Here is a 27,333-nt window from a genome sequence, read left to right as displayed (position 1 = left end):
CGGCACTCGCTCGGCGACGCTTTTCGTCACGAGTGGAGTTGCGGTCTGTTGTACGCCTTTCCGCCTATACCACTTCTGCCCAGAGTGCTGAAGAAAATCAGGCACGACCGGGCCCAAGTCATCTTGGTGGCTCCGGATTGGGCACGAAGATACTGGTATCCCGAGCTACTCAGTCTGTTGACCGATCCCCCGATACGTCTGCCCCTTCGGGAGGATCTTCTGTCGCAGCAGCAGGGGACGGTCCTCCACCCGAACCTGTCCAGCCTCCACCTCCATGCGTGGAGATTGAGCGGCGGCAGTTGATGCCATTTGACTTGCCTCCTGAAGTCTGTGATATCATTCTGGCAGCCAGGCGTCCCTCCACAAAGTCGGTATACGCCTGCCGGTGGAACAAATTTGTGGCATGGTGCACAGCAAAGGCTGTGGATCCCCTTTCCGCCCCTCTTTCTGAGGTTCTCCTCTTCCTTCTTTCTCTTGCCCGGCAGGGCTCTGCCCTGGGCACCCTGAAAGGTTATCTTGCAGCCATCTCCGCCTTCTTGCGGCTTCCTGATCAGCCTTCTCTTTTCAAGTCCCCTGTGGTTACACGCTTTCTCAAAGGCATTACACACACGTTTCCTCCTGTCCCTTTTGTAATGCCTCAGTGGGACTTGAATCTGGTTTTGACATTCCTGATGTGCGCTCCCTTTGAGCCTCTTCACAATTGCCCTCTTCGTCTTCTAACTCTAAAGACTGCTTTTCTGGTAGCCATCACCTCGGCTAGACGGGTGAGTGAGCTCCAGGCTTTATCTTCAAAGCCTCCTTTTCTATCTGTTCATCCGGACAAGGTTGTCCTTCGGCCTCGTCCCTCCTTTCTTCCTAAAGTGGTGACTCCATTTCACCTTGGGCAGTCTGTCACCTTGCCCACCTTCTTTCCGCCTCCGCATCCTTCCAAAGAGGAAGAGAGGCTCCACCGTCTGGACCCAAAACGTGCGCTCTCCTTTTATCTGGACCGCACAAAACAGTTCCGGGTGGACGACCAGCTTTTTGTTGGGTACGTGGGCGCTAAGAAGGGGAAAGCTGTGCACAAACGAACCATCTCTCGGTGGGTCGTTTTGTGTATCAAAATCTGCTATTCCTTGGCTAAAAAGGACCCTCCTGTTGGGCTGCGCGCCCATTCTACTCGGGCCACGGCGGCTACTACTGCCTTGGGACGGGGAGTCCCTTTGCAGGACATCTGTCAGGCGGCGACGTGGGCTTCGCTACACACGTTTGCCAGGCATTATTGCCTTGACAGCCAAGTCCGGAGGGATGGCTTCTTTGGCCGTTCTGTCCTCCAGGACTTTCTGGTGTGATCTTGGTTCGCAGACCCACCACCGGGGATGGTATTGCTTGGGTATCTATTCTAAGGTGAGGAATCTAACTAACGTGTTTCTTTCAGATGAACAAGTTACTTACCTTCGGTAACGATGTATCTGTAAGAAACATTAGTTAGTTAGATTCCTCACCGACCCTCCCATCCTCCCCGTTCTGCGAACTGACATCTAGGGTTAAGGTTGTCCTTTCAGGCCCCTAGATTTTATTTTTGGCACCAGTGTCGGTCTTTGCATGGCTCTGCGTTCCTGGCGCGGAAGGCTATGTACAAGAACTGACGTCAGCGCGCGAGGGCGGCGTCTAAGTACTCCGACGACGTCATCCCGGCGCACGACGCCGACGACGGACGCGGAGCCGCAGACGACGCCTAGCGACGCGCAAGGGGTATTGCTGACGAAAAATCTTCCGGATCCAGTCTGACGCCTGGGGATATTCTAAGGTGAGGAATCTAACTAACTAATGTTTCTTACAGATACATCGTTACCGAAGGTAAGTAACTTGTTCTTTGGACTGATACAGGGTGTACACTAGAATTAGTGACATCATATATCAGGCCAACTTCTCACAATTACTATGGGTAGCATTCCATTGTTTTTAACATACTATTCTACGCCTATGCAGACCAAAAATAACCCTGCTCCTCATGGGTGCAGTTCACCCTGAACTTCCAGGTGAGACCCCTTCCAAAATGGACAACCAACCCCAGACTGCTTTCTACCTTGTCTTAGAGGTGTAGATTGGTTCCTGTGGCACAGCGAGCAAGGGACCCGCTTTTGAGCATATCCTTGGCCACTTAGGGCATTTCATCATCACATAAAAGGTGGTGGGAGGAATGCTTACAGGTAATCTAAGTTGCTGGCAATCACTCTGGGCAGCATTCCAGCAGACAGAGGCCCACATTATGCAAATCAGTACTGACCCTCCTCCTCATGGGAATAGTCCATTCTGTCCACCATCTACGTCTGCTTCCTCGTGACAACACTAAGTTTGCTTACAGCCGTGCCATCAAAGACTTCCATGTTGATGATCTGTCCTCCATCATTGGCACCCTCATTGACAAAACTGTGGACAACCGTATATGCAAATGGTCCTAAAGCAAATGTTACTTACTAAAATAGGGAAGAAGGTCTGCCTTGATTTCTAAAGACACATCTCCTAGTAAGGTTTCTAAAAATCCTCGAAGCTCTTGGACATAGAATCACTGAATAAAGGTCCCTCTGTGCCCGTCACCAGTCTTTTTAGTCTTACACAACTACGAGTGAAGTGTTAGGATGGCAATGGTAAATTCCATTTTGAAAGATACTACAATAAGTACCTTGAGGAAATGCCTGTTAGGGTCAACCAATGCTTGGAGTTTATGTAGCCCTTATAAATGAAATACATTGCATGATGAGAGATGGTTAGAGAAGATTTCTGCCTGCTTGACTACTCACTGCGGATCATCCATCCATCCCAGCCATCAGAACCAGCACAGACTGAACAAGTGTCACTGGTCCAACCATTACTCCATGCGTATTTCTGCAATCAAAGACGCTAGTCAGACTAGTCCACCAAGAGGACAGTGATGTAACAAAGACAGAAGAGAGCGAGGGAGGCTGCTGCTTGAAAATCCACATAATTTATCGAGTAAATGGTATGACTACCTTGCCCCACAGACTGGCAAACCAATGTCATCTCGTATGTAGCCACTGCCTGACGATATAACCTGTTTACACTGTTTAGTGAAGAGATCATCAGCTTTGGTAAAAGGGACTCCCCTCTAGCATCCACGTTCATTTCAAATTCCGCTAACTAAACCCTTCTTTTTAAATGGTCACTCTTCAAGAAGGTATACAGATTACTTGAGTAGTGGAGTACATGATGATAATGGATAAACAGAATGCATATTTTCACTTCCCCTATACACGCAAATATCTGTAATTTGAAATAGCTGAATATTTTATTTTTATATCTATATAATTGTTTTGCTATTAAATGTACATTTATTTTTAAAAAGTCAAAGTAAATTAATTCATTTTAACATTTATTGGGTTCTATTAAAGTCTCTGCCTCCATTATATTCTATGGGAGGATGTTGCATTAGCAACGGTTGGCCATGTGTGCTGCTGGACTTACTGCAAATTGACATCTATGAAACAGCCCCATAATCTTGTCACCAGAGTTAACATATAGACTGTATATCTTATTTTTATGTCCAAAGCATACACCTATATCTTTTTGTTGTCATCACTGCTCTTCTACAGGGGTGTTCAGAAGAATCACAGCAGCTGCTACAAGGCTTTTTAGAGGAGACGGCTTTGAAGGCAGCTTCTACACCTTGGAAAGTCTCAGTGCTCTGGTTCAGAACATGATACCCACCCACCCATCCCTAGTACTTCTGTGGTGTCAAATATTGCTTCTTGTCAACTACACAAACTATAGCTGGTGGTCGGAGGTGCATCAGACATTGAAGTAAGGCTTGTATGCAAAACCAGTCTTATCTCTTGCAGTATATGTGGAAATTATTGCTTAAATATATTTATAAGAATCACATTATTTCTTTTCTGTACTGCTTTCATGCAGATCCCAGACTGAAAGCTCCCCTTTAAAGAAACATGGCTCTTCATAGATATTCAAATAAATGCAATAACATTTATAAACATTTAGTTAAATGTAATGACGTAACAAAGGTACCAGATTTAGCTGCCTAAAGGAAAGGTTTGATCTTAAAGAGACACGTTAGTGATAGATTCCTTACCTTAGAATATTCCCCAGACATCAGTCTGGATCCGGAAAGTGTTCCGTTTAGCAGTACCGCTGCACGCCAGTAGGTGGCGCCGTGCGGCTCCGCGCCCGTCACTGGCGTCGTGCACGCCGGGATGACGTCACGGAGGCTACTTAGGCGCAACCCATGCGCGCTGACGTCAGTGCTTTCTTTTTCCATGCTGAAAGCGCAGATCCGGATTGAGCACGTACCCTGGTCAATTTTTGACCACTTTTTTTTGTCTCCTTCTATTGTCTCCTGGTGCACGTAGGGATGCTCGGCTTTAAGTCCTGTGGGTCGTGCCGCCGTAATATGTCGGTGGCGGACCACCATGATGTCTGCCTCTACTGCCTGGAGACCGACCATGACTCCCGGGATTGGCGGGACTGCCGTGCAATGGCTCCGAAGGCCTTGCAGGAGCGGCGCTGGAAGTTGCTGGAGGTCCGGCACTCCTCTCACCGCCGCTCCGGGTCTAGGGGCCGTTCGCGGGAACGGAGCCGTCGCTTCTCGGACTCTTAAGTCTTCACCTTCAGATTCCGGTAGGCGACGCCATAAGAAGTCGTTGAAGAAGCGTGTTCGCTCTCTGACGTACCCCCGTCACTCCCCGGAGGTGGATGAGGGGGCAGGGTCTCCGCCCTTGAGGCTCCTCTGGATCCTGGGAGTCCAGCGGCCTACCCACTATTCCCGGGTCCGTCGGTGACTCCCGAACATTTGCAAGAGTTTCTTGCTGCCCTGGACCGCCTGCGGGCCCCATGGTCCCGTGTCCAGATCCTGTTGATCCGGCGGCACCGCCTCTGGCGCCGGCCCAGCAGCCACTGGATTCAGCACCCGCGGCTCCGGCGCCACAAGGTGCAGCACCGCTGGCTCCGTCCCCGGCGCTGCCCTTGGCTCCAGCCCCAGCGCCGCCCCTGGCTCCACCACAGGCGCCGCACTGGGTGCCGTTTATCCCGCTCCGATTCTCGGACCATTTCGTTCCGACCTGGGATCCTCCTTGGGATGCGGTTCCGGTTCGGCACCGCTCCTGGCCCCCTCTCCCGCTCCGGTCCTGCCGCCGCGGCTGGCTCCTTCTACCCCAGAGCCGGATGAGGACTGGGATGGCTCCGAGGACCCCCTTGCGCGGCAGTGTGACTCCGAGCAGGATTGGGTGGATGACCTTCAAGATGCGTGTGAACTTGATGTGTCTTCTGACCCGGGGTTTGCCTCCCCTCCTCCTACTATGGGGGAGGGCGCTTCCTACACTGTGGTGCTGCGTCGAGCTGCAGAGGCTCTCCATCTCGACCTCCCTACGGTGGCCCTTAAGACCAACCTTCTTACGGAGGTGCTCCAGACGGCATCTACGTCGTCGAAACCGCTGCTCCCTTTCAATGAGGCTCTTACCGAAGTCCTCTTGGGCACTTGGTTGCGGCTGGCATCGGGGGCACGGGTGGATAAGAACGTCGCTAGGCGTCATCGCCCGGCACCTGGTGACCCCGCCTTCTTGACTCCTCACCCCACGGCTGAAAGCCTGGTCATTCAGGCCTCGACGTCGCAGAGTGCCTTTCCCACGGCTCCGCCAGATAAGGACTCTAAGAAGCTGGACCAATATGGCAAGAGGTTGTTCTCCTCGGCCAGCTTGGGGTTGCAGGCGGGTAATATCGCCTGCTTGTTGGGCTGTTACTCCCACACCGTGTGGGATACGGTAGCAGAGGTCCTACCTCAGTGTTCTGAAGAGGTCCAGATTGTCCTTACCCAAGCGATTGCGGAGGGGAAGGATGCGGCCAAGTTTGCCATCAGGTGTGGTCTGGACACGGCTGATTCCTTGGGCAGGGCGATTTCCACGACTGTGGCGTTGCGGCATCATGCCTGGTTGCGGTTAACCGGGTTCTCGCTTGATGTCCAGAGCTCGCTCATGAACATGCCCTTTGATGGCTTTCGCCTCTTTGGCGACAAGGCGGACAGTGCTCTAGAGCGCTTTAAGGACTCACGGGCCACAGCCCACCGCATGTCGGGGGATCATTTGGCTCTTCTCCGTCAGGAAGTCAAGGCCCTCCTGGCCAAGGGGGCCATCGAGTACGTTCTCGATCAGGAAGTAGGGAGTGGTTACTATTCCCACTACTTTCTGGTCCCCAAGAAGGACAAGAGGGGAGCCTACGCCCCATCTTGGACCTCCGGGATGTCAATCGCTTCCTCCGGAAGGAGAAGTTCAAGATACTGACTCTGGCTCAAGTCCTGTCTGCCCTGGACCCTGGAGACTTGATGGTAGCGTTGGACTTGCAGGATGCTTATTTTCACATTCCCGTCCTGCCTGCCCACCGGCGTTACCTGCGGTTCACGGTAGGCCAGGAGCATTTTCAGTCTGCCGTGCTCCCCTTCGCCCTTACCAGCGCCCCTCGGGTGTTCACGAAAGTGATGGCGGTGGTCGCAGCTCATCTGCGCAGGTCAGGGGTGTCAGTCTTCCCCTACCTCGAGGACTGGCTGTTGAAGGTGGGTTCGCCCCAGGCAGTTGTCTCCCACCTCCAGACTACGGCCGACCTCCTGCATCTGCTGGGGTTCTCCATCAACGTGCCGAAGTCGCACCTGAGTCCCTCTCAGAAGCTCCCTTTCATCGGAGCAGTTCTGGATTCAATGCTGTTTCGGGTTTATCCTCCCGAACAGCGAATCCGGGATATTCAGGCCATGATTCCAATCTTTCAGCCTCTATCATGGGTTTCAGTCATGATGACCCTCCGGCTTCTGGGACTGAGGGCCTCCTGCATCCTGCTGGTGCCGCATGCCAGATGGCATATGCGGGCTCTGCAGTGGGACCTGAAGTAACAGTGGGCACAGCATCAGGGCAACCTGTCCGATCTCGTCCCGATCTCGGAGGGCGCTGCACGACAGTTGCAGTGGTGGCTCACGGATCGCAATTGGGTCAGTGGCAGATCCCTCTCCTTTCCCCAACCGGAGCACACAGTAGTGACGGATGCGTCCCTCCTGGGTTGGGGTGGCCACATGTTAGAGGTGGAGATCAGAGGCCTCTGGTCTCCGCCGGAGTCCCGGCTCCACATCAACCTTCTGGAGTTGCGGGCGATCCGGCTTGCACTGAAGGCATTCCTTCCCACTGTCCGGAGAAGTGTGGTGCAGGTGGTCACGGACAACACCACCGCCATGTGGTATTGCAACAAACAGGGCGGGGGGTGGGGTCGTGGACCCTATGTCAGGAGGCTCTGCACCTCTGGACATGGCTGGGACATCAAGGCAGTACCTTGGTGGTTCAACACCTGGCAGGTTCTCTGAATGCCAGGGCGGACGAACTCAGCCGCCGGTGCATGGTGGATCACGAGTGTCTGAACTTGGACGTGGCGCAAGGTCTCTTTCTGCGATGGGGAGAGCCTTTTTTAGATCTATTTGCCACTGAAGAGAATGCGCAATGTCATCAGTTCTGCGCGTTGGAATTTCCAAGGCAGCATTTGCTCGGAGACGCTTTTCGTCTCGAGTGGAGCTGCGGTCTGTTGTACGCCTTTCTGCCTATACCACTTCTGCCCAGAGTGCTGAAGAAGATGAGTCGCGACAGGGCCCAAGTTATTCTTGTTGCTCTGGACTGGACTCGAAGAGTATGGTATCCCGAGCTACTCAGTATGAGCATCGATCCTCCCCGATCCGTCTGCCTCTTCAGGAGGATCTTCTGTCGCAGCAGCAGGGGACAGTTCTCCACTCGATCCTGTCCAGCCTCCACCTCCATGCTTGGAGATTGAGCGGCGACAGTTGACCCCTTTCGATCTTTCTCCCGAAGTATGTGATGTCATCCTGGCAGCCAGGCGTCGCTCCACTAAAACTGTGTACCCCTGTAGGTGGAACAGATTTGTGGCTTGGCGCACAGCTAAGACTGTGGATCCCCTTTCTGCCCCTCTTTCTGAGGTTCTTCTGTTCCTTCTCTCTTTGGCCCAGCAGGGCTCTGCTCTGGGCACTGTTAAAGGTTATCTTTCGGCCATCTCTGCCTTTCTACGGCTTCCAGATTAGCCTTCTCTTTTTAAGTCCCTGGTTGTTAACCGTTTTCTTAAGGGCATTACGCATACCTTCCCACCTGTGCCCTTCATAATGCCTCAGTGGGTCTTGAATCTTGTCTTGACTTTTCTGTTGTGCGCTCCCTTTGAGCCCCTTCATAACTGTCCCTTACGTCTTCTTACTCTCAAGATGGCTTTCCTGGTAGCTATCACCTCTGCCAGGAGAGTGAGTGAGCTCGAGGCTCTTTCTTCCAAACCTCCTTTCCTTTCTGTTCATCCAGACAAGGTGGTTCTGAGGACACGTCCTTCTTTCTTGCCAAAGGTTGTCACGCCCTTCCACATCGGGCAGACCATCACTTTGCCCACCTTTTTTCCGCCTCCGCATTCTTCAAGGGAAGAGGAGCGGCTCCACCGTCTGGACCCAAAACGTGCACTCGCATCCTATCTGCAGCGTACACAGCAGTTCCGGGTGGATGATCAGCTCTTTGTTGGCTACGTGGGCGCCAAAAGAGGTTGGGCGGTGCACAAACGGACCATCTCCCGGTGGATCGTTCTGTGCATCAAAGCATGTTACTCCTTGGCCAAGAAGGAGCCTCCTGTGGGACTGCGTGCCCATTCAACCAGGGCAACTGCAGCCACAACTGCCTTGGGACGTGGTGTCCCCTTTCAGGATATTTGTCAGGCAGCTACGTGGGCCTCGCTGCACACGTTTACCAAGCACTACTGCCTTGACAGTCAGGGCCGGAGAGACGGCTTCTTTGGCCGTTCTGTGCTCTGTAACTTTCTGGTGTAATCTTGTCCGCAGACTCACCACCGGGGTTGGTATTGCTGGGGTATCTATTCTAAGGTAAGGAATGTATCACTAACGTGTCTCTTTCAGATGCACAAGTTACTGCTTGTGTAACGATATATCTGTAAGAGACATTAGTTAGTGATAGATTCCTTACCGCCCCACCCATCCTCCCCTTTCTGTGAACTGATTACTAGGGTTAAGGTCATCCCCTTTTAGGGCCCTAGCATTATGCACCAAAGGTCAGTTTCTCGCATGGCTCTGCGTTTCGGCGCGGAAAGTTGTGTACAGAACTGACGTCAGCGCGCATAGGTGGCGCCTAAGTAGCCTCTGTGACGTCATCCCTGCGCGCACGACGCCAGTGACGGGCGTGGAGCCGCACGGCTCCAACTACTGGCGCGCAGGGGTACTGCTAAGCAGAACACTTTTCTGGATCCAGACTGACGCCTGGGGAATATTCTATGGTAAGGAATCTATCACTAACTAATGTCTCTTACAGATATATCGTTACACAAGTAGTAACTTGTGCATCTAGACAAGGTCAACAAAACCCCTAAGGCTAGAAGAAACAAACAGCTTGAAAAGTAAACGAAAAATGTATAAAATAAAAGCCATGCTACATATATAATTCAAAATGTAACCATCATTTAGAGATACAATTGTGTAAAAAATACATGTAGTGAGCACTGAATCCTATTTGTAGGAAAGTAGATTCTGCTTTCATGGTTACCCCCACTTTTTGCTAAGTGTCAGTCTGTTCTGATGAATACATCTGCCAGTGGATTCCTCACCTTGTGAATATCCCCTGCGCCAGCATTCCACTGAACTTTTCTTTCCCAGCACTCCACGTCGATGACGTCACACTGCATCGGCTCCGCACGCGACTCCGTACGACGTCATCGGAGCCATAAGAAGCCCACATCGGCGTGATGACGTCAGTTCCCTTTTTTCCGCGCCGTCGACGCGCAACGTTTTTTTTCCAGTGCTCTCTAGCTACTTTGTAGTTTAGCGGTGTTACTGTGTTAAATTCAGTATGTCTTCGACGAGGAAGTCGGGCTTTAAGCCCAGTAGGGAATGCGGACGCCTGATGTCCATGACGGATCCGCATCAGGACTGCTTATGGTGTCTTTCTTCTGATCATGACATGGAAGAATGCGGGTGCTGTAGGAGCATGAATCCTAAAGCGCTGAAGGAGAGGAAGACCAAGCTCTTCATGAAGAAAATCGGTGAGGAGAAGAGAGGGAGAAAAAAGGAGAAGTCCAGGCGGGAGTCCTCGACTTCGAGGTCGTCGAAGTCGAAGAAACACCACAAGAAGAGGAAGCATTCTTCTCGGCGTCGGTCCTCGAAGTCCAGGAAGTTGAGGCCGGCTTCGCCCCGTCGACGTCGGAGCAAGGACTTGTCACCTTCTCCTTCTAAGTCTCCGAAGTCTCCCTCGCCGAAGCGGGCTCCAGCTCGTTCCCCGACGCCGTCACCGGCTCCGTCCAAGGCTTCGACTCCGGGTCAAGTGAAGTCTGATGTTCCTTTGGATGAGCAAGAACAGGAGGAGGCTGTTCCGGTGCCGGATGACTCTGCGGCTCCGGTGGATGATTCTGCGGGGCCGACGCCGGTGACTCCACAAGGGGATACAGGGACGGTCCCTTATCCCCAGTTCCCGGCTCCAGGTACGGATCCCTCAGGATTTCTGAATGCCATGTATGGTATTTTTAATAGGGCGTCCTTCCCATCCGGAGCACCAACTGGTCCCGTGGGTCCGATGGCGTTTACGCTAGGTGTGCCGCAGCATTACGCTCAGGCCCCTTTTCTGCCCTTTATGCCGATGGCGCCTTCTTGGCAGTTTCCGGCGCCGGCTGGGGATCCGACTCGACCTCGGATGGACTGTCAGTCTTCGGAGCCTTCTTCGACGCCGAGGCCGACTCCATCGGCGCCGCGTCCGGCGCCGCCGACTCCACCTATGGCGCCTCCGACTCCGGTGCCTTTGGCTCCACCGACGCCGCGTACGACGTCGACGACGCCGGCTCCCCGGATCCGGTCGAGGCGGGAGGTCCAAAGGGTGTTGGAGGAAGGAAGATATCGGGCAGAGGTGGAAGAAGGTGAAATCGACTCTTCTTCGGATGAGTTTGCAGGAATAGAGGAAGCAAGTGGTTTCGATACCACCCCAGAGTGGGAGCATGCTTCTGCAAGGTCTTCTCCTCCTCAGGAATTGGCACCCTACCATGTGGTGATTAAGAAGGCCGCAGAGTTGTTGGATCTGCAGCTGCCCTCGGTGGAGTACAAGTCAAACCTGCTTACGGAGGTGTTACACTCTCCGACGTCGGCTTCAGAGCCTTTGTTGCCTTTCAATGAGGCCATCTTGGAACCAGTGTTCGGGGTGTGGAGGAAGCCTCTTTCAGCTCCGGCCGTTTGCAGACAGGTGGCAAGGAGGTACAGAGTTGCTCCAGGAGACCCGGATTTTTTGTCCACACATCCATCTCCAGAGAGCCTGGTTGTGCAGGCTTCATGTTCTAAACATGCTTCGGGTGCTTTCCCTCAGTCTCCGGCTGATAGGGAGTCAAAGAAAGTTGATCAGGCGGCCAAGAAGACCTTCTCCTCAGGAAGTATGGCGTTGAAGTCATCTAATGCCACATGCTTGCTGGGGCGTTATGTTCATGCCTTGATGGACTCTATCAAATATTTGGCCCCTAAGTTGCCTGAGGGGGATAAGTCGTCCTTCTTGGAAGTTGTTGCGGACACTCAGGCGGCTGCCAGGCAGGTGATCCAGTCTGGGCTGGATACGGCGGACTCGGTGGCGAGAATTATGGGGTCTTCCATAGCCGCAAGGAGGCAGGCTTGGCTCCGTTCCTCTGGATTCTCAGCGAATGTTCAGGCCACGTTGGTTGATCTGCCTTTTGACGGACAGAAGTTGTTTGGGGAGAAAGCAGATTCTGCCCTTCAACGATTTAAGGACAGTAGACTGACGGCGAAGTCCTTGGGTCTGCAGGCTCCTGCTAGGGGTTCAGCTTTTCGAAAGTCTAGGGGATTCGGAAGATCATGCTTTCGCTCCTTCCGACAACCCCAGCAGCAGCAGCAACAACAGCAGCAGAGTCCCCTCTATAGGTCCTATAGAGGGAAGCAAAGGGGTCGGAGAGGTTCTGGTCGCAACCCCTCTTCTTCCTCCTCCTCCTCTGCTCCCAATGAGGCTTCAGGGAAGCAGCCCTAGATCCCCCATCCTGGATCATGTAAGACCTGTGGGGGCTCGGGTGCCCTACTTTCTACGGGGTTGGAAATCTGTTACAACCGACCTTTGGGTTTTGAACCTCGTAGAGACTGGGTACGCCCTTCCCTTTCGGGAGTTTCCTCCCCCTTACCCTCCTTGCCAAGGTTATTGCTCGGAAGACCATCTGCTTCTCCTGCAGAAAGAAGTTCTGGCCTTGCTTCAGAAGGGTGCGATAGAGGTGGTTCCGGAGCAGGAAAGGGGTCAGGGATGCTACTCCCGGTATTTTCTGATTCCCAAAAAGGACGGCAGATTGCGCCCGATTCTGGACCTCAGAATTTTGAATTTTTACCTGAGACAGGAGAAATTCAAGATGCTGACCCTTGCGCAGGTTCTTCAAGCGTTGCAGCAAGGAGACTGGATGGTGTCGCTCGACTTGCAGGACGCGTACTTCCATGTCCCAATCCTGAAGTCGCACAGGAAGTATCTCCGTTTTACGGTTGGGTCGCAACACTACCAATTTGCGGTCCTCCCGTTTGGTCTTACTACCGCACCTCGAGTCTTCACAAAGGTGATGGCAGTGGTGGCTGCTCATCTCAGGAGGTCAGGGATCCCGGTTTTCCCTTACCTGGACGACTGGCTTCTGAAGGCGGAGTCCCCAGAGATAGTGCAGCGTCATCTGCAGGTGACATCTCAGCTGTTATTCGACTTGGGTTTTTCAATCAATGTGCCCAAATCTCACCTGGTGCCCTCTCAACGCAACCTGTTCATAGGGGCAGTACTGGACACTACTGTGTGTCGAGCATTCCCTCCTCCTCAAAGGATTCTCGACATTCAGGAGTTGGTCCCTTTATTCCACAGTGGAGCGGTTGTTCCAGTTCTGAAGGTCCTTCGCCTGCTCGGTCTGTTTGCCTCCTGCATTCTGTTGGTCAACCACGCACGCTGGCACATGAGGGCGCTCCAGTGGTGTCTCCGCAAGCAGTGGTATCAGCACAACGGGGATCTCGGGGAGTCGATCAAGATCTCCGGAGAAGCTGCAGCGGATCTATCTTGGTGGAGCGTGGAGGGCAGTCTGTCCCAAGGGAAGCCCTTCCATCTACCTCCATCGGTGGCCACAGTGATAACGGATGCATCCACTTTAGGTTGGGGTGCGCATCTGGGGGATCTGGAGATCAAAGGACTTTGGTCTCCAGAGGAGAGGTTGCTTCACATCAACCTTCTAGAGTTGCGGGCGATTCGTTTGGCGCTCAAGGCCTTCCTCCCTTCCCTTCGCGGTCAGTCGATTCAAGTCCTGACAGACAACACGACCGCAATGTGGTATGTCAACAAGCAGGGAGGAGTGGGATCTCTTTGTCTATGCAGAGAGGCCTTACGACTATGCTCCTGGGTTCAGGACCATCGGATTTGTCTGATGGCAAATCATCTGGCCGGGGTGCTGAATGTGCGTGCGGACAGTCTCAGTCGGCAGTTCTCCGCCGACCACGAGTGGAGGCTCCATCCGGATGTGGTTCGTCACGTCTTTCGGACGTGGGGGACACCTCGGGTGGACCTGTTTGCCACCCACGAGAACACGCACTGCCTGTCATTCTGCAGTCTCCAGTTTCCGATGCAGGGGGCGTTGGGGGACGCATTTCAGTTGAGTTGGGGCTCTCGACTCCTTTACGCGTTTCCTCCCATACCCTTGATTCCTCGGGTTCTGAGGAAGATTCGCCAAGACCGGGCCCAAGTCATATTGATCGCCCGGATTGGCCAAGAAGGGTGTGGTATACAGATCTTCTCCACCTCTCCTCGTGCCCTCCGCTCCGTCTCCCTCTGAGGGCAGACCTCCTCTCGCAGTCGGAGGGGCAGGTTCTACACCCCCACCTCCAGAGCTTACACCTTCATGCCTGGAGATTGAACGGGGCAACCTGAGTTCATTCTCTCTCCCGTCAGATGTGGTGGATGTTATTTTATCGGCCAGGCGACACTCCACCAAGTCCATTTACTCCTACCGGTGGTCCAAATTTGTAAAGTGGTGTGGAGAGAGATCAATTGACCCTTTAAAAGCCCATCTTTCTGATGTGCTGCAGTTTGCTCTTTCCTTGGCTTAGCAGGGCTGTGCTGTGGCCACGGTCAAGGGCTACCTTTCGGCCTTATCGGCTTTTCTATGCCTTCCAGATCAACCTTCACTTTTTAAATCTCCGGTTGTTCTGAGGTATATTAAGGGCCTTACAAACATGTTTCCTCCCACTCCATTTGTAATGCCTCAGTGGGACCTTAATCTTGTTTTAACCTTTCTGATGGGGTCCCCATTTGAGCCTCTACATAGTTGTCCTTTGAGGCTGTTGTCCTTTAAGGTGTTTTTTCTTGTAGCCATAACCTCGGCAAGGAGGATGAGTGAGCTTCAAGCTCTTAGTTCTAAGCCCCCTTATCTAACCTTGCATGCTGAACGGATGGTTCTCAGGGCCAGGGCTGCTTTCCTGCCAAAAGTTGTCACTCCGTTTCATTTGGGGCTGTCCATTACTCTCCCTGTTTTCTATCCTCCTCCTCCTCATTCTTCCAAAGAGGAGGAAAGGCTTCATCGCCTGGACCCAAAGAGAGCTGTAAGCTTTTACTTGGACAGAACGAAGGACTTTCGTCTGGACGACCAGCTCTTCGTGGGTTATGTTGGACGTTCCAAAGGGAGAGCGGTGCACAAGCGCACGTTGTCGAGATGGATTATCCTGGCCATCAAGATCTGCTATGCCCTGGCTGGTAAGACCCCTCCTGAGGGCATCAGGGCTCATTCAACTAGAGCTAAGTCATCTACATCTGCTTTGGCCCGGGGTGTTCCTGTGGCAGACATTTGTAAAGCCGCGACTTGGGCCTCCCTCCATACTTTCGCAAAGCATTATTGCTTGGACTCTGAGATGAGGAGGGAGGGCCACTTTGCGCGCTCTGTCTTGCAAGACTTTCTGGTATAGGAAGGTGGACACCCTCCTCCGGGAGTGGGGACTGCTGTGGGAATCTATTCACAAGGTGAGGAATCCACTGGCAGATGTATCCATCAGAAGAACAAGTTACTTACCTTCGGTAACGCTTTTTCTGGTGGATACAGTATCTGCCTGTGGATTCCTCACTGGCCCATCCGCCTCCCCGTTGTCCACCTTTGTATACCATGAAATAGGTCTTGTTTGAAATGTTTGTATACTTTCTTGTACATTTGTAGGAAATGCTTTTTGATTAGCATTCTTTTGCTTTGTATGCTATGTATATGTATTGGTATTCTGTATCCTGTGTATACTTGGAGTTGTCGTTGGTTCACCTGTTCGCCTCGAAGGCACGGAAAAAATGGGTGGAACTGACGTCATCACGCCGACGTGGCCTTCCTATGGCTCCGATGACGTCGTACGGAGTCGCGTGCGGAGCCGATGCATTGTGACGTCGCCCACGTCGACGTGGAGTGCTGGGAAAGAAAAGTTCCGTGGAATGCTGGCGCAGGGGATATTCACAAGGTGAGGAATCCACAGGCAGATACTGTATCCACCAGAAAAAGCGTTACCGAAGGTAAGTAACTTGTTCTTTTTGACCCTAGTCTGACTGGGATCCTGCTAATCAGGAACCCAGACACTGTGCTTTCTCCCTAAATTGACCATGGTAAGTACTTTTGGTATGTCCACAATTGGCTACTGGTGTACCCTTGTAAGTTCCTTAAATATGGTACTAAGGTACCCAGGGCATAGGTATATCGGGGGTCTCCCTCAGGCTGCAGCATGTATTGTGCCACCCATGGGAGTCCACTTAAACTATGTCAACAGGCCTGCTATTGCAGCCTGTGTGAGTTGGTGCTTGCACCTCTCAAGACAGATATAAGTTTTCTTATATCTGAGGTCGCTGCATTTAAAACCTATAAGTCAGCCCTATGGCAGGCTCTTCAGTCCTGAGGGCAGGGTGCTTGGTTATAATTGTGAGGGTGCCCCTGCATGAGCAGCACATCCCTACAAACCCCGGAGTCGATTCTCAAGGCTTTGTAAGTGCAGTCGGCCATTTTAATACATATAGTGGACATCAGTCAATACGAGATGTCTAACTATATAGTGGCTGCACCAAAACCAGTCATGTTTGGTATCAAACATGTTGGAATCATACCCCAACACCGCTTCCAGTGTTGGAAGTATGATCCCATGTCCTTGGGCGGGGGGGCTCCCTTGTGGTACATGCCTGTACTCCCAGTAACAGCCTTTCAGGGCCTGACAGCTAACTAGTGGTGCTGCCGACCAGAGGCACAATTCTACCCTCTGAGCGCTGGGCCAAGCCCGGGCAGGGGAAGGTAGAACAATAGGTTTCCTGTCACTGGAAGGTGTATTGGGCTGGGGTGGGGACACTTGCCAGCACCACCAGACTGATTTGAAGGGCACATTTGGTGCCCTCCTTGCATACTCCAGCTTGAGCTTGTTCAGGGAGCCCATGGCTCCTGCTCTGGCACGAAACAGGACAAAGGACATGGGAGTATCTTCCCCTCTGTCCATCACCCTCCTGTAGGAGGGACCCCCTGAGTCGTTCCAACCCTTTTCCTAGAACACTTAAGGGATTACCAGTGGGTGGCTGTTCAGATTCGAGCCTGAAACCACTTCACTCTTTGACCATCTGGGCACTTGGACTTCTGGAACCGAGACTGCATCAAGGAAGAGTCTTGCTGCTTCTGGTCTTGCTGTTCTGCAAGTCTTCTTCAGTGCCTGTGCCTGTGCTTCTTCCTGGATCTTCACCAGACCTGTGGGCTTCAAGGACACCCGAAGTAATCACCCTTGGAGTGAAGGAGTCACTACCCTGCATCTACAGGCACCCCTACGAAGCTGACTAGTCTGCTGCTCCTGACATTCCACGGGCTTCGAAAGGCTCAGCAACACAGGTGGTGGTTCTGCAACTACCTCGAGGCCTGCCCTGTCCTCTCTGCAATTCTGTGGCCAGTATCCCTCATCGGAACTGCTGGGACCGAACCCCTGTGAACCACGTCGACTTGCCTTTGCCAAGGCTTGTTGGCTCTGCACTCCAGAGATCTTCGGATGGAAGAAACTTCAGCCTCCCGCATCTTTTCCTGCCAAGTACAGCGTCCTCACCGCATCCTCTGCACGTGGGCCTTCCTTCTTGGTGACCTGCTAAGTCCTATTGGGACTCCTTCGGCCTGTGGGTCCTCTTGACGGTGGTCTTCTGATCCAGTGGGCTCCCCCGATTGCTCGGGCCTGCTCTGACTCCCCTGCGTGTGGTAAGTCCCTTGGACCCTGGTGGTCCCAACATTGCTCCTTCTGCTTTCTCCATGCCAGTTGTGGCCACCAAGGCTTGTTGGGTCTCCCACCAGACACCAACCCCCCTGGTCCTCAACATCCGACGTTGGACAGCTCGTGGACGGCTCCTGGGCTTTTTCAGTGTTGCCTGGTCCTCACAGCTGCATCAACAAGGTCACAGTCTTCACTTCTGAACTGTCCAACATCGGTGACCATTGCTCTTCCGTGCCTCTTGGTCACCTCCGAGTGGCATAGACTCTGTCCTCTCTGCTTACAGGTTCTCCTCTTCAAGAATCTACCCTTGGATTCCACCGGACTCTTGCACAGTCTTCTCCAGCAGCATCTTCTTTGAAGTCCTCCATTGTTGTCTACGTCAGTTTCCGCCGTCACTTCCCACCTATGCACCCGGCTTCCCTGGTGTAGGTATCCTGGTTCCTGGGGTATTCACAGGTGGCGTCACTATCCAACCTTCTGTCTTACACAGGGTTTCTTCGGGGTCCACTGGGAAGGGTCGTTCTTCTTGAAAACTGCAACCGGAACTTACCTGTTGACTTTCATTGGCAACATGCTGTTTCCACTCTGCACACAGCCTCCGTAGGTACTTACTTGCGGTGGTTCTTTATGTCCCCAGCTCCTCTGAGTCTTCTGGTTTAAGTCCCAACTTCGTCAACAGTTTGCATCCCTCGTTTTTAGTATATGGTTTGGTCTCCCCCTGCAGACCACTGTATTTTGTGCTATTTACCGTACTGCAATTGAAGCACTGTTGTGTCTTTGTGTTGATATCCCCGGGTAGGAGATATACTAATGTTTTAGTGAGTGTTGTGTAATAAATAGACATATACAATGTGTGGTTCTTTTTCGTTTAACCTACACTACATGATTAAACTGGTGAAGCAAGCTGCTTAACAGTCCCTCAAGATAAGCTTGAAGGCTGCTCTCTAAAGCTACCACTTTGAGAGTTTTCTATGGTTATCAAAGAGCACTGAAATCACCAAAAGGGTTTGCCTGAATTTATGCAAGGCACATCACTTAAATAAGTGTGTACCATATGCTAAGCCAGCCTCCTATACTAATACAAATGTGCTCCATTATTATTTGCCAAGCAAATAAAGTGATTCAAGAATGATTGATTGCTCAGGGCCGCTTTCCTGGTCATAGTTTTTCATCATCTTTGCACTCAGACAGAGATTACCATTGCAAATCAGTCCTGGTTCTGTTCCAGTAGAACAGTCTAGCCTGAGCTGCTAGGTTAGGTCCCCTGCAGATGGGAATCCAAGCAACTGCAGACCAGTTTCGACCTACTTGGGCCGATCTGTGATATATCGGTGATATAAGGCTTAGGTCCAGTGGCAAAATTAACACAGGACCAACATCTGGGCATACATATTGCACTTAGGGTGTGAAAAGCAACAAGTAACAAGATGGTGGAATGATTCCTTGAATTAATCTCAGCCAATGGTGGTTGATAGAGCCCCATTCTAGTCCATGTTTATTTACAACACCTAAACTGCTTGGGAGTCATCTATGTAATAAAGCTTGAAGTGAAGGCTATGTACAGTTTGCAAATTGTCTGAAGTTAAAGTCATGCTCTGAAGAAAGCAGACTGCTGAAACAAAACATAACATAACAAATATTTCCTTAACATTTGTTTGACAGGGGGCGTGGCCAAGCCGGCTACCATGGCGGCTGCAGCTTGCTAGGGCTCCGAGACCGGGCCGAACAACTGACCATCTCCAGGCGTTGCTCCTGCAGAGAAACGCAACCCTGGGCACCGGAACGGCCCTGGCGTCTCCTGCTGTGTAACCGCGGGGCATCGAGGAGAGGAAGAGCACCGGAGGCGCGATGAGATTTCGGACCGGGACTCGCTGACCCAAGATGGCGGCGAGCGAGTCCGGAGGTCCGCGATAACGCACCCGGGGGACGGCTCCGACACGGACATCACAGGTGCAGCTCCCCCGTGCCGCGAGCTTGCAGCGGCAGCAACGAGAGATCAGCGCTGGTGATTGAGTGCACATCCGCCTCCTGGTATCGGCGCGCAGAAGATGGGCGGCCATGACAACAACGACGCGCGCCTCGCGCCGTGACCGGCTCCACAGGTGCAGAGGCGAGGCAGTACAGGCCCGGGACAATTCATCCCCTGCAAGGCGCTTAACCGCTGGGACTTCTGTGGTGAGAGCAACACGGAGGGGGAGTCCTGGGGTGTCTTGGATCGGGGCGCCTGACCCTAAGATGGCGCCCGGCGGGACACTGCAATAACGGAGCCTGGAGCTCGAGGCGAGGGGGAAAAAGACGGTTACCACTGGCGAGGAACGACCTGCGCTCCCCCCTTATCAGGCCTGGGACACCTCACCCTGCAGGGAGACACGAGTTCGGTGGACACCAGGCATCAAGGTCAACACAGCGCTCTGCAACCAGGTGAGGAGGCGCAGCGGTGCAGGCACGGGACAACTCATCCCCTGCGTTGAGAGCGGCACTGAAGGGGAGGCCCAGCGTGTCTTGGTGTAGGATCGGGGCGCATGACCCCGCTCGGCTGACGCCAGGCTTCTACATTCATTCAGCGGCCCACGAGCTGACGAAGGGCAGCCCCCTGGCAACCTACTGGAGAGCGCCGGGCGGCGGAGTGTCCGCGGGACCTGGGGAGGCCCGCCTCGCGAGGAGCCACGTGGTGAAATGGTTCCTGACCTGCGCTCTGCTCGCTAACCCCTGGAGGCGACGGTCGGTGGCCTCACTGTGACCCGCGGGCAGGGGAAGAGCAGCGGAGTGTCCGTGGGGCCTGAGGCGGCCAGCGGCGGTGTACAGACGCCCCAGGCGGGGACGCGGATCGCTGGTGAGGGCAGGACTGACAACGAGGTGCCCCCTGGCCTACCTGAGGGGAGAGGGACCCCGCGAACTCGGCGGACAAGCTCAAGGCACTGACGTACCCGGACACCAGCAATGGGGAAACCCCGGGGGACCCAACAGACGGCGGTTCCCGAGACAGCCCCTGAGAAGATGCCCAAAACCCGAACATGGGCGGGTGCGGTGGGGACACAGCCCGACTCCTCGGTCTCCATCAAGTTGGACCAGGTTCTAGCCGCTATTGAGCATTCCAGAGTTTCGATGGAGGAGCGGCTCGGGACGCTAGCGACGGACATCAGCCTTATCCGCGACGACCATCGGAAACTGGTGGATAGAGTGAAAGACGGAGAAAGGAAGTTAGAGGACATACAGCCGACGATTGATAAGCACCAGCAAACCCTCCAGGAGGTGCTCCATCGCCTGACACTCATGGAGGAACGTGCGGATGATTTAGAAGGACGCTCACGACGCTGTTACATTCGCGTACTGGGGCTACCCGAAGGAATTGAAGGCACGAACCCCCTACAGTACTTGGAGACATGGGTGAAATCCTTCACTCCGGAAAAGGATCGCTCAGCATTCTTCTCTATGGAAAGAGCCCACAGGGTCCCGGCCCGCAGGCCACCCCCTGGGGCGCCTCCACGGCCGATGCTGGCAAAGTTCCTCCATTTCCGGGACAGGGATGCAGTGCTGCGTGCGGCACGAGTGGCGGGCGCCCTGCAGGTCGACAATCAACGGGTCATGGTGTTCCCAGACTATGCGAGAGCTGTTCAACAACAACGGGCCTCCTTTCTGAGTGTAAAACGCCGGTTACGCGAGAACAATATTCAATACTCCCTACTGTTCCCGGCTCGCCTCAGAGTAGTCCACGCCGATTCCACTGTATTTTTCACAAACGCCTCGGAAGCACAAGATTGGGCGGACTTACATTGCACACGACAATCTAGAGCGGAGATCGCAAGAGACCCACACCCTAAGCCCTCACGCTCTGGAAGGAGATCGCAGCGGCGCCCACGCAGTGGAGTGAGTGGCAGAGCCCGTGCACGCACCCAGGACTCTCCCGATCTAGAGCAAATTGTGAAAGAGCGGAGGGAGGCCCTACAAGCAGTGATCGATTTGCAAGCGTCTCCCCTGCCGGACGACATAGACCGACCACCGCATATCTTTACCTCGGAGGGGGAGAATGAAAGTGATGGAACGGTGTCGGGGGAAGACTCGGTGACGCCTCCCATGGTCACTCCTCAGACGGCGGACCTTATTCTGGACGAACAATCTGGCTCCCGAGCGAAATGAGACGGGACTTCTGAGACTGGCATAGAGCTAAGTACACTGTCTCTCCAACTATCGGACATAAACATCAGTCTCACTACTCGCTGAAGCAGGACCAACGCCCATTTTCTCTGCTAATGGCCCGACTCGTTTCTAGCCCAGTATGCATGCACCGCCGCCCCTTTCGTATATAGTTGTACCCCCCTTCATTGGGTGAACAGGTTTGGACGCATCGTTTTCGACGATGGGCCCTAAGCATTGGGAATGTTTCCCGACCCCGATTGTTCAGTTACTTGCCCCAGTTCAGCACTTCCCTATCCCCCTACATGGAAGGACATGGATCCAGACGTCCGCTACTCATGATTACACAGAGTCGGGGGAGGCAGGCGCCCTTAGTCAGATAGCTCGACCAAGCTTTACACACCTCAGGAGACGCAGCCCCGCGCATGGCGAAGAGACACAAAGACATGACACCTCATACGCCTCACACTGATGTCACCATCCTCACCCTAAATGTTAGGGGGCTTCACACTCCGCGCAAACGATATGCGGTGTACTCCTATGCAAAGCGTCACAACGCCCCGATAGTCTTGCTACAAGAGACACACCTCATTGAGAAAGAGGTTGGGAAGCTACAGTCAAAATGGAGGGGTCTCATTTGTGCCACGACTTATTCTGCATATGCGCGGGGGGCGATGATCTGGGTGCGACCGGGAACCCCCTTTCAGGAGCTTCGGAGGGTGGTAGATAAGGAAGGTAGATATACACTACTGGAGGGTCTTTTGGATGGGCAGCTTGTACTTCTCGGTAGCATTTATGCCCCTAATGTAGAACAAGATAAGTTCTGGGACCATCTCACTGGGGTCCTTGCCCCATTTGCTTCCATACCCTGGATCCTGGGAGGAGACTATAACTGCACACTCGACCTGAGACTTGACCGCTCACACCCCCCTCCGATACACTCCCCGGCACATAGGCAGACTGACAGATTCCGGGCTTGGATTACACACTGGTCGCTCACCGATGCTTGGCGCATGCGTCACCCTTCGATCCGATTGTACTCCTTCCACTCCATCCCACACAATTTGCGCGTCCGTCTTGATCGATTTTTATGCTCGGCGACTATATTACCCAAGATTGCCCACACAGACTACTTGGGCAGGGTCATATCCGATCACGATGCTCACATCCTCCAGTTACACTGGCAGCCCCCACACCCGCCGGTTCCCACCTGGCGCTTGCCGCGGGACTGTCTATCGGACCAGGTCTTTCGGCACGAACAGGAGAGTAGTATCCAAGACTATTTCCTCCGCAACTCGGGCACAGCATCATCCACATTGGTGGAATGGGATGCATTTAAGGTGGTGGCTAGGGGAGAGTGCTTGAAGCACATAACAGGAGCTAGGCGCGTGCTAGAGCAGGCTCTTACCACGGCGGAGCAACACTTGGCTGCTCTCACCAAACGGGATTCCACGTCCGAGGGGGAGACGCGGCGTATAGCCGAAGCAAAAACCGCCTATCATGCTGCCTCCGCGGATTTGCGACGGTACAACTTCCGGTCGTACGCTACACGGATGCATAAAGAGAGGGACAAAACGGGCACTCTCTTAGCATGGCTGGCCAAACAGGACACAGACGTCAAGCCCATTACCGAGATAGTGGATCCTGAGGGGGTACTGGTGCGTTCCCAGGCAGGGATTCTCGGGGCTTTTCGCGACTACTATGCGGCGATATATAGCGACCCTGCCTCTACCCCACAAGCTGTAGTGGATCGATTTCTCGGTCCCCTACCTATCCCAATCATTTCGAGGACAGAGAGGGAGGCTCTAGACGCCGTAATCACCGCGGCAGATGTGACACGGGCCCTGCGGGCCCTAGCCCGAAATAAAGCTCCGGGGCTCGACGGGTTTCCCTTAGAATATTACACGACATTCTCGGTGCACTTGGTTCCTCGATTGGTAGAGATGTTCGCGGCGGCACTGAAGAAGGGGGAACTACCGAAATCCATGCGAGAATCCGTAATCGTGACGTTCTTGAAACCCCATAGGGACCCGCAGCAAATGGCCTCCTATCGCCCCATATCGCTGTTGTCCGCTGATTGCAAACTCCTCGGGAAAACTCTTGCAGACAGATACGTACAAGTCATACGCTCCTTGGTCCACCCCGATCAATGTGGATTTATACCCGGCAGACGCACATCTCAGAACATACGTCGGGTTTTCCACATTCAGGATCAGGTGAAGGGGATATACCCTCGAGCGGCCTGTCTCATCCTGGATCTTGAGAAGGCCTTTGATTCCCTCACGTGGCAGTTTCTGTTTTCAGTGCTACAGAGAGCGGGCGTCGGGTCTACCCTCCTAGCATATACACGCCTACTGTACACCGGGCTGACATCGCGGATACGCCTGGGCCGGTATATATCGACGGAGTTTGCGGTTCAGAGGGGCACGCGACAGGGCTGCCCGCTGTCCCCTCTACTTTTTGCTCTGGCGGTTGAGCCCCTCGCCATACGACTGCGGCGGGAGGGGGAGAGTTGGGGTATCCCGGTGGCAGGCACAGTGCATAGCGTTTCCTTATACGCGGACGACCTGTTGATTTATGTGCGGGACATTACGGACGACCTGACTCCCCTTTGGGAGACTTTGACGGAATTTACAGCGGCCTCGGGACTGCGGGTGAACTGGGATAAGTCCACGATATACCCACTGCATCCGGGTCTAACCCCACAGGAGGTTTGCCTGGGTGCTCAGCAGGTGCCCTGGAGTGCGGAGGCCCCTCGATACCTCGGGGTCCGCCTATACCACTCCTCCACAGATATGTTTGAGGGTAACCATAATAGGGCGTTGGCGAGTATTAGGGCTACAGTGGGATTCTGGAGGAGCCTTCCGTTGGCTCCAATTGGGAGAGTGGCATTGGCCAAAATGATCATGGTCCCACTTTTATTTTATTTGCTTTCCCAATTTGCCAGTAATTCCACCCAGAGCCTTTTTTCGGGACCTAGACTCCCTCCTCAGCGCGCTCATCTGGGGGTCCGCCAGACACAGAATAGCCCTGAAAAAATTGCAGTTGCCTACCTCACAGGGCGGCCTGGGAGCCCCCTCATTCGAGGCCTACTTCCTAGCAGCACAGCTGCAGTGGCTGTCGCACTGGACGGCAGACAGGTATACTGTGGAAACTCACACCGTCGCTGGACGGATAGCGGTCCCGGAGATCCGCCGCCTACTCCTCCCTGGCACCAAACCAAAACGCACATACCCTCTGCAGGTGTCAGTGGCACGTAGGTGCATGCTGAGGATACACCGCATGTCCCCGGGGACCCCGTTGTACTCCCCTCTACTCACCCTGGCGGGATGGCCCAAACAGGAACACTACTACACAACAAACGCGGTCCGCACGTGGACATCGTGTGGTATAACGGAAGTGGAGTCCCTTTTCGAGGACGGGCAACTGAGACCGTTCCACAGCCTTGTGGCAGAATACGATCTTCCCCCAGGACAATTCCTGCTTCACCGCCAACTCCTAGATAGCTACCGACCATATCAGGACCTAATCAAAGGGGAACCATGCACACATCCAGTTCTTCACACAATCCTACACATGGGAACAGGGCAACATTTAACGACATGGCTTTATAAAGCCATTCGGGAACTGACTAATAAACCACTGGAGACCCTGAGGGCTACCTGGGAGGTTGAACTCGGGCGCGCACTACATGATAGGGAGTGGGAGAGGGCTTTGGAGTACCCTAAGAAGGTCTCCAGAAACGCACGCTTTAAGAATATCCAATATTACATTCTGCACAGGGCCTATTTAACACCTGCACGCCTCCAACGATTCTACCCCGACACTCAGTTCCTATGTCCCAGATGCCTCGAACAGAATGCAGATTTCCAACATATGTTTTGGAATTGTTCCGTCATTAAAACTTTCTGGCACCATATTCATACTGCTTTGGGTACCCTCACAGGGCTGGCCTGCATGAACACGTGGGAGGCCTGCGCCATAGGCATCTTTCGCACAAGTAAGCAGCACAAGGTGCGGACCCGTTTTCTCTCCCTTGCAGTGCTCCTAGCCAAACGCAGCATCGCCATGCACTGGCGCTCCCCCACCGGTCCACCGCTGGCGGCTTGGGTGGGAGCTACACACAAATGGGCGGCGGCTGAGGAGGAGACATTACGGGAGGAGGAGGTGAGAGGGGTCCGCAAACACCCAATATCTATGGAATGGGCCATGCTATTATATCAGTTCAAGCAGCTAACCCCGGGGGCAGATCCAACAGACAGCCCACCCGCATTGTCAGCCCTGCACTAGCAGTCGCAGACCCCACCCAACCAATCTTTCGAAATACCGGCCGCATGAACTCCACACAAATACCAGCATCAGGTGTGATATCGTGGCTTCAGGTCGCATCGACTATGTTAGGCAACCGTGAGTCACAATGGTGCCTTCCCATACGACGGTCCATACGCTCGCTAGCGATTCTGGAGAGGTTCTTCCATGCCCGTTCCCTAGGTTCTGCCCCGTTCCACCCCAGTTCCTGTGCCAGGTCTGGAACCTGAGATAATTGGGTACACACATCACGATATATCTGTAAGTTGTTTAAGCTCTCACTTGATGTATCACCAGTATATACAGATATTATGTACCACCATGGAATGTACAGTCTAACTTCACTGTTCGAAAACTGTGTATGATATACGATGTGTGAAATATGAAAATGGCAATAAAAATATTTTAAAAAAAAAAAAACATTTGTTTGACGCTATTGAGAATTATTTTTCTTTAATAAATTCCCTTTCTGATGTATCACCGTGCCCCGTTTTCCTCTTCATTGTTTTTGTAGGTGCTAGACTGGATCCAGAAGAATTTTCAGCATTGTTACAAACAACTTTTTGTCCACAAAGAAAAATGAAACTTCCTATGCAAATGCAACATTTGATTTCCTTTTTTAAAAATCTTTGTATAAAAAACAAAGGTAAATATATCAATAAAAAAACTTGCGGGAAAATGAAAACAGGTTAAGCATGTATACTTAATAGCAATTCCTATAACTCTTGCAGAGTAAAAAGTGCACTGTTTCTTTAAGGAGAACAAGTGTTAGTTAATTTTCGGGCCATCAGCAACATTACAACAGATTGAGATCTTTAGAGTGGCCATGTTTCTAATCTTTGGCACTCTTCCGGCTCCCTCTGTTGCACTTTGGAGCCCGAAGGATCATCATTGGCCACCAGTCAAGTTACTGCAGGCAGAACCACAGTTGGCACTGTGTCATCTCTTGCATCTTTTTCAAGTTCTCCTGCACTGCCGAAGCCAGTCCAGTCAGCATCAAAATCCATATTGGTCCTTTCGACAACGATGCCAGAGCCAGAGAAAGACCCTCTTCCCATTGTCCTGTCCGACTTTGAGCTGAGTATGTCTTGGCTCCAACTGAGGTCATGTCCCAACGCCATACTGACACACACGATCCCAGTCCAATTCAACTCTGACAGAACTGTGCCTCAGACTCAGTGCCACACCCCAGCGCTCCAACAACTTTTCGAGTCCGAATCTAATCAGTCAACAATCTGTTGAGCAGAAATGATCGGGTTTAGTTTCCCCTACACAATGATAATGACAACTTGTACTTAAACTTAAAGGAGGCAGGTCGGTTGAACACTTACCCAGATGATGGGTTGTGTTCTCCCACTGGGCCATCAGCTAAAGAGAGTGCCTCCTTTGCTGCGATTATGAGATGGGCAGTGAAGGTATTAGATTTACAGCTGCCAACTATGGAAGTCAAAACTCATGTGTTAAACATTTTACAACCTGTACAAACTACTTCTGAGTACTTACTTCCAGCTAATGAAGCCCTGATGATGCACCTATTGGCACCTGTTCTAAGCCTTGTTCCTGCCCGCTGGTACACAGGCAGGTTACCATGCACCATAGACAAGCACCAGGTGACCCTAACT

At 52.9% G+C, this 27,333-nt stretch overlaps 1 protein-coding gene across 2 annotated transcripts in view; it reads left to right on the top strand.

The window, feature by feature from the left end:
- Nucleotides 1-27,333, top strand: part of HTT (huntingtin) — a 2,065,683-nt gene that overhangs the window by 1,241,611 nt on the left and 796,739 nt on the right. For both annotated transcript variants that reach the window (XM_085642500.1, XM_085642499.1), the window contains one exon: nt 3,594-3,801. In XM_085642500.1, the coding sequence (XP_085498626.1) occupies nt 3,594-3,801 (208 nt within the window). The remainder of the gene's footprint in view (nt 1-3,593; nt 3,802-27,333) is intronic.

The sequence above is a fragment of the Triturus cristatus genome, chromosome 2_2 (genome assembly GCF_964204655.1).
Source record: "Triturus cristatus chromosome 2_2, aTriCri1.1, whole genome shotgun sequence".
Taxonomy (NCBI): Eukaryota; Metazoa; Chordata; class Amphibia; order Caudata; family Salamandridae; genus Triturus; species Triturus cristatus.
The sequence above is the reverse complement of the archived record's forward strand: the minus strand, read 5'-3'. Positions and strand labels throughout refer to the sequence as shown.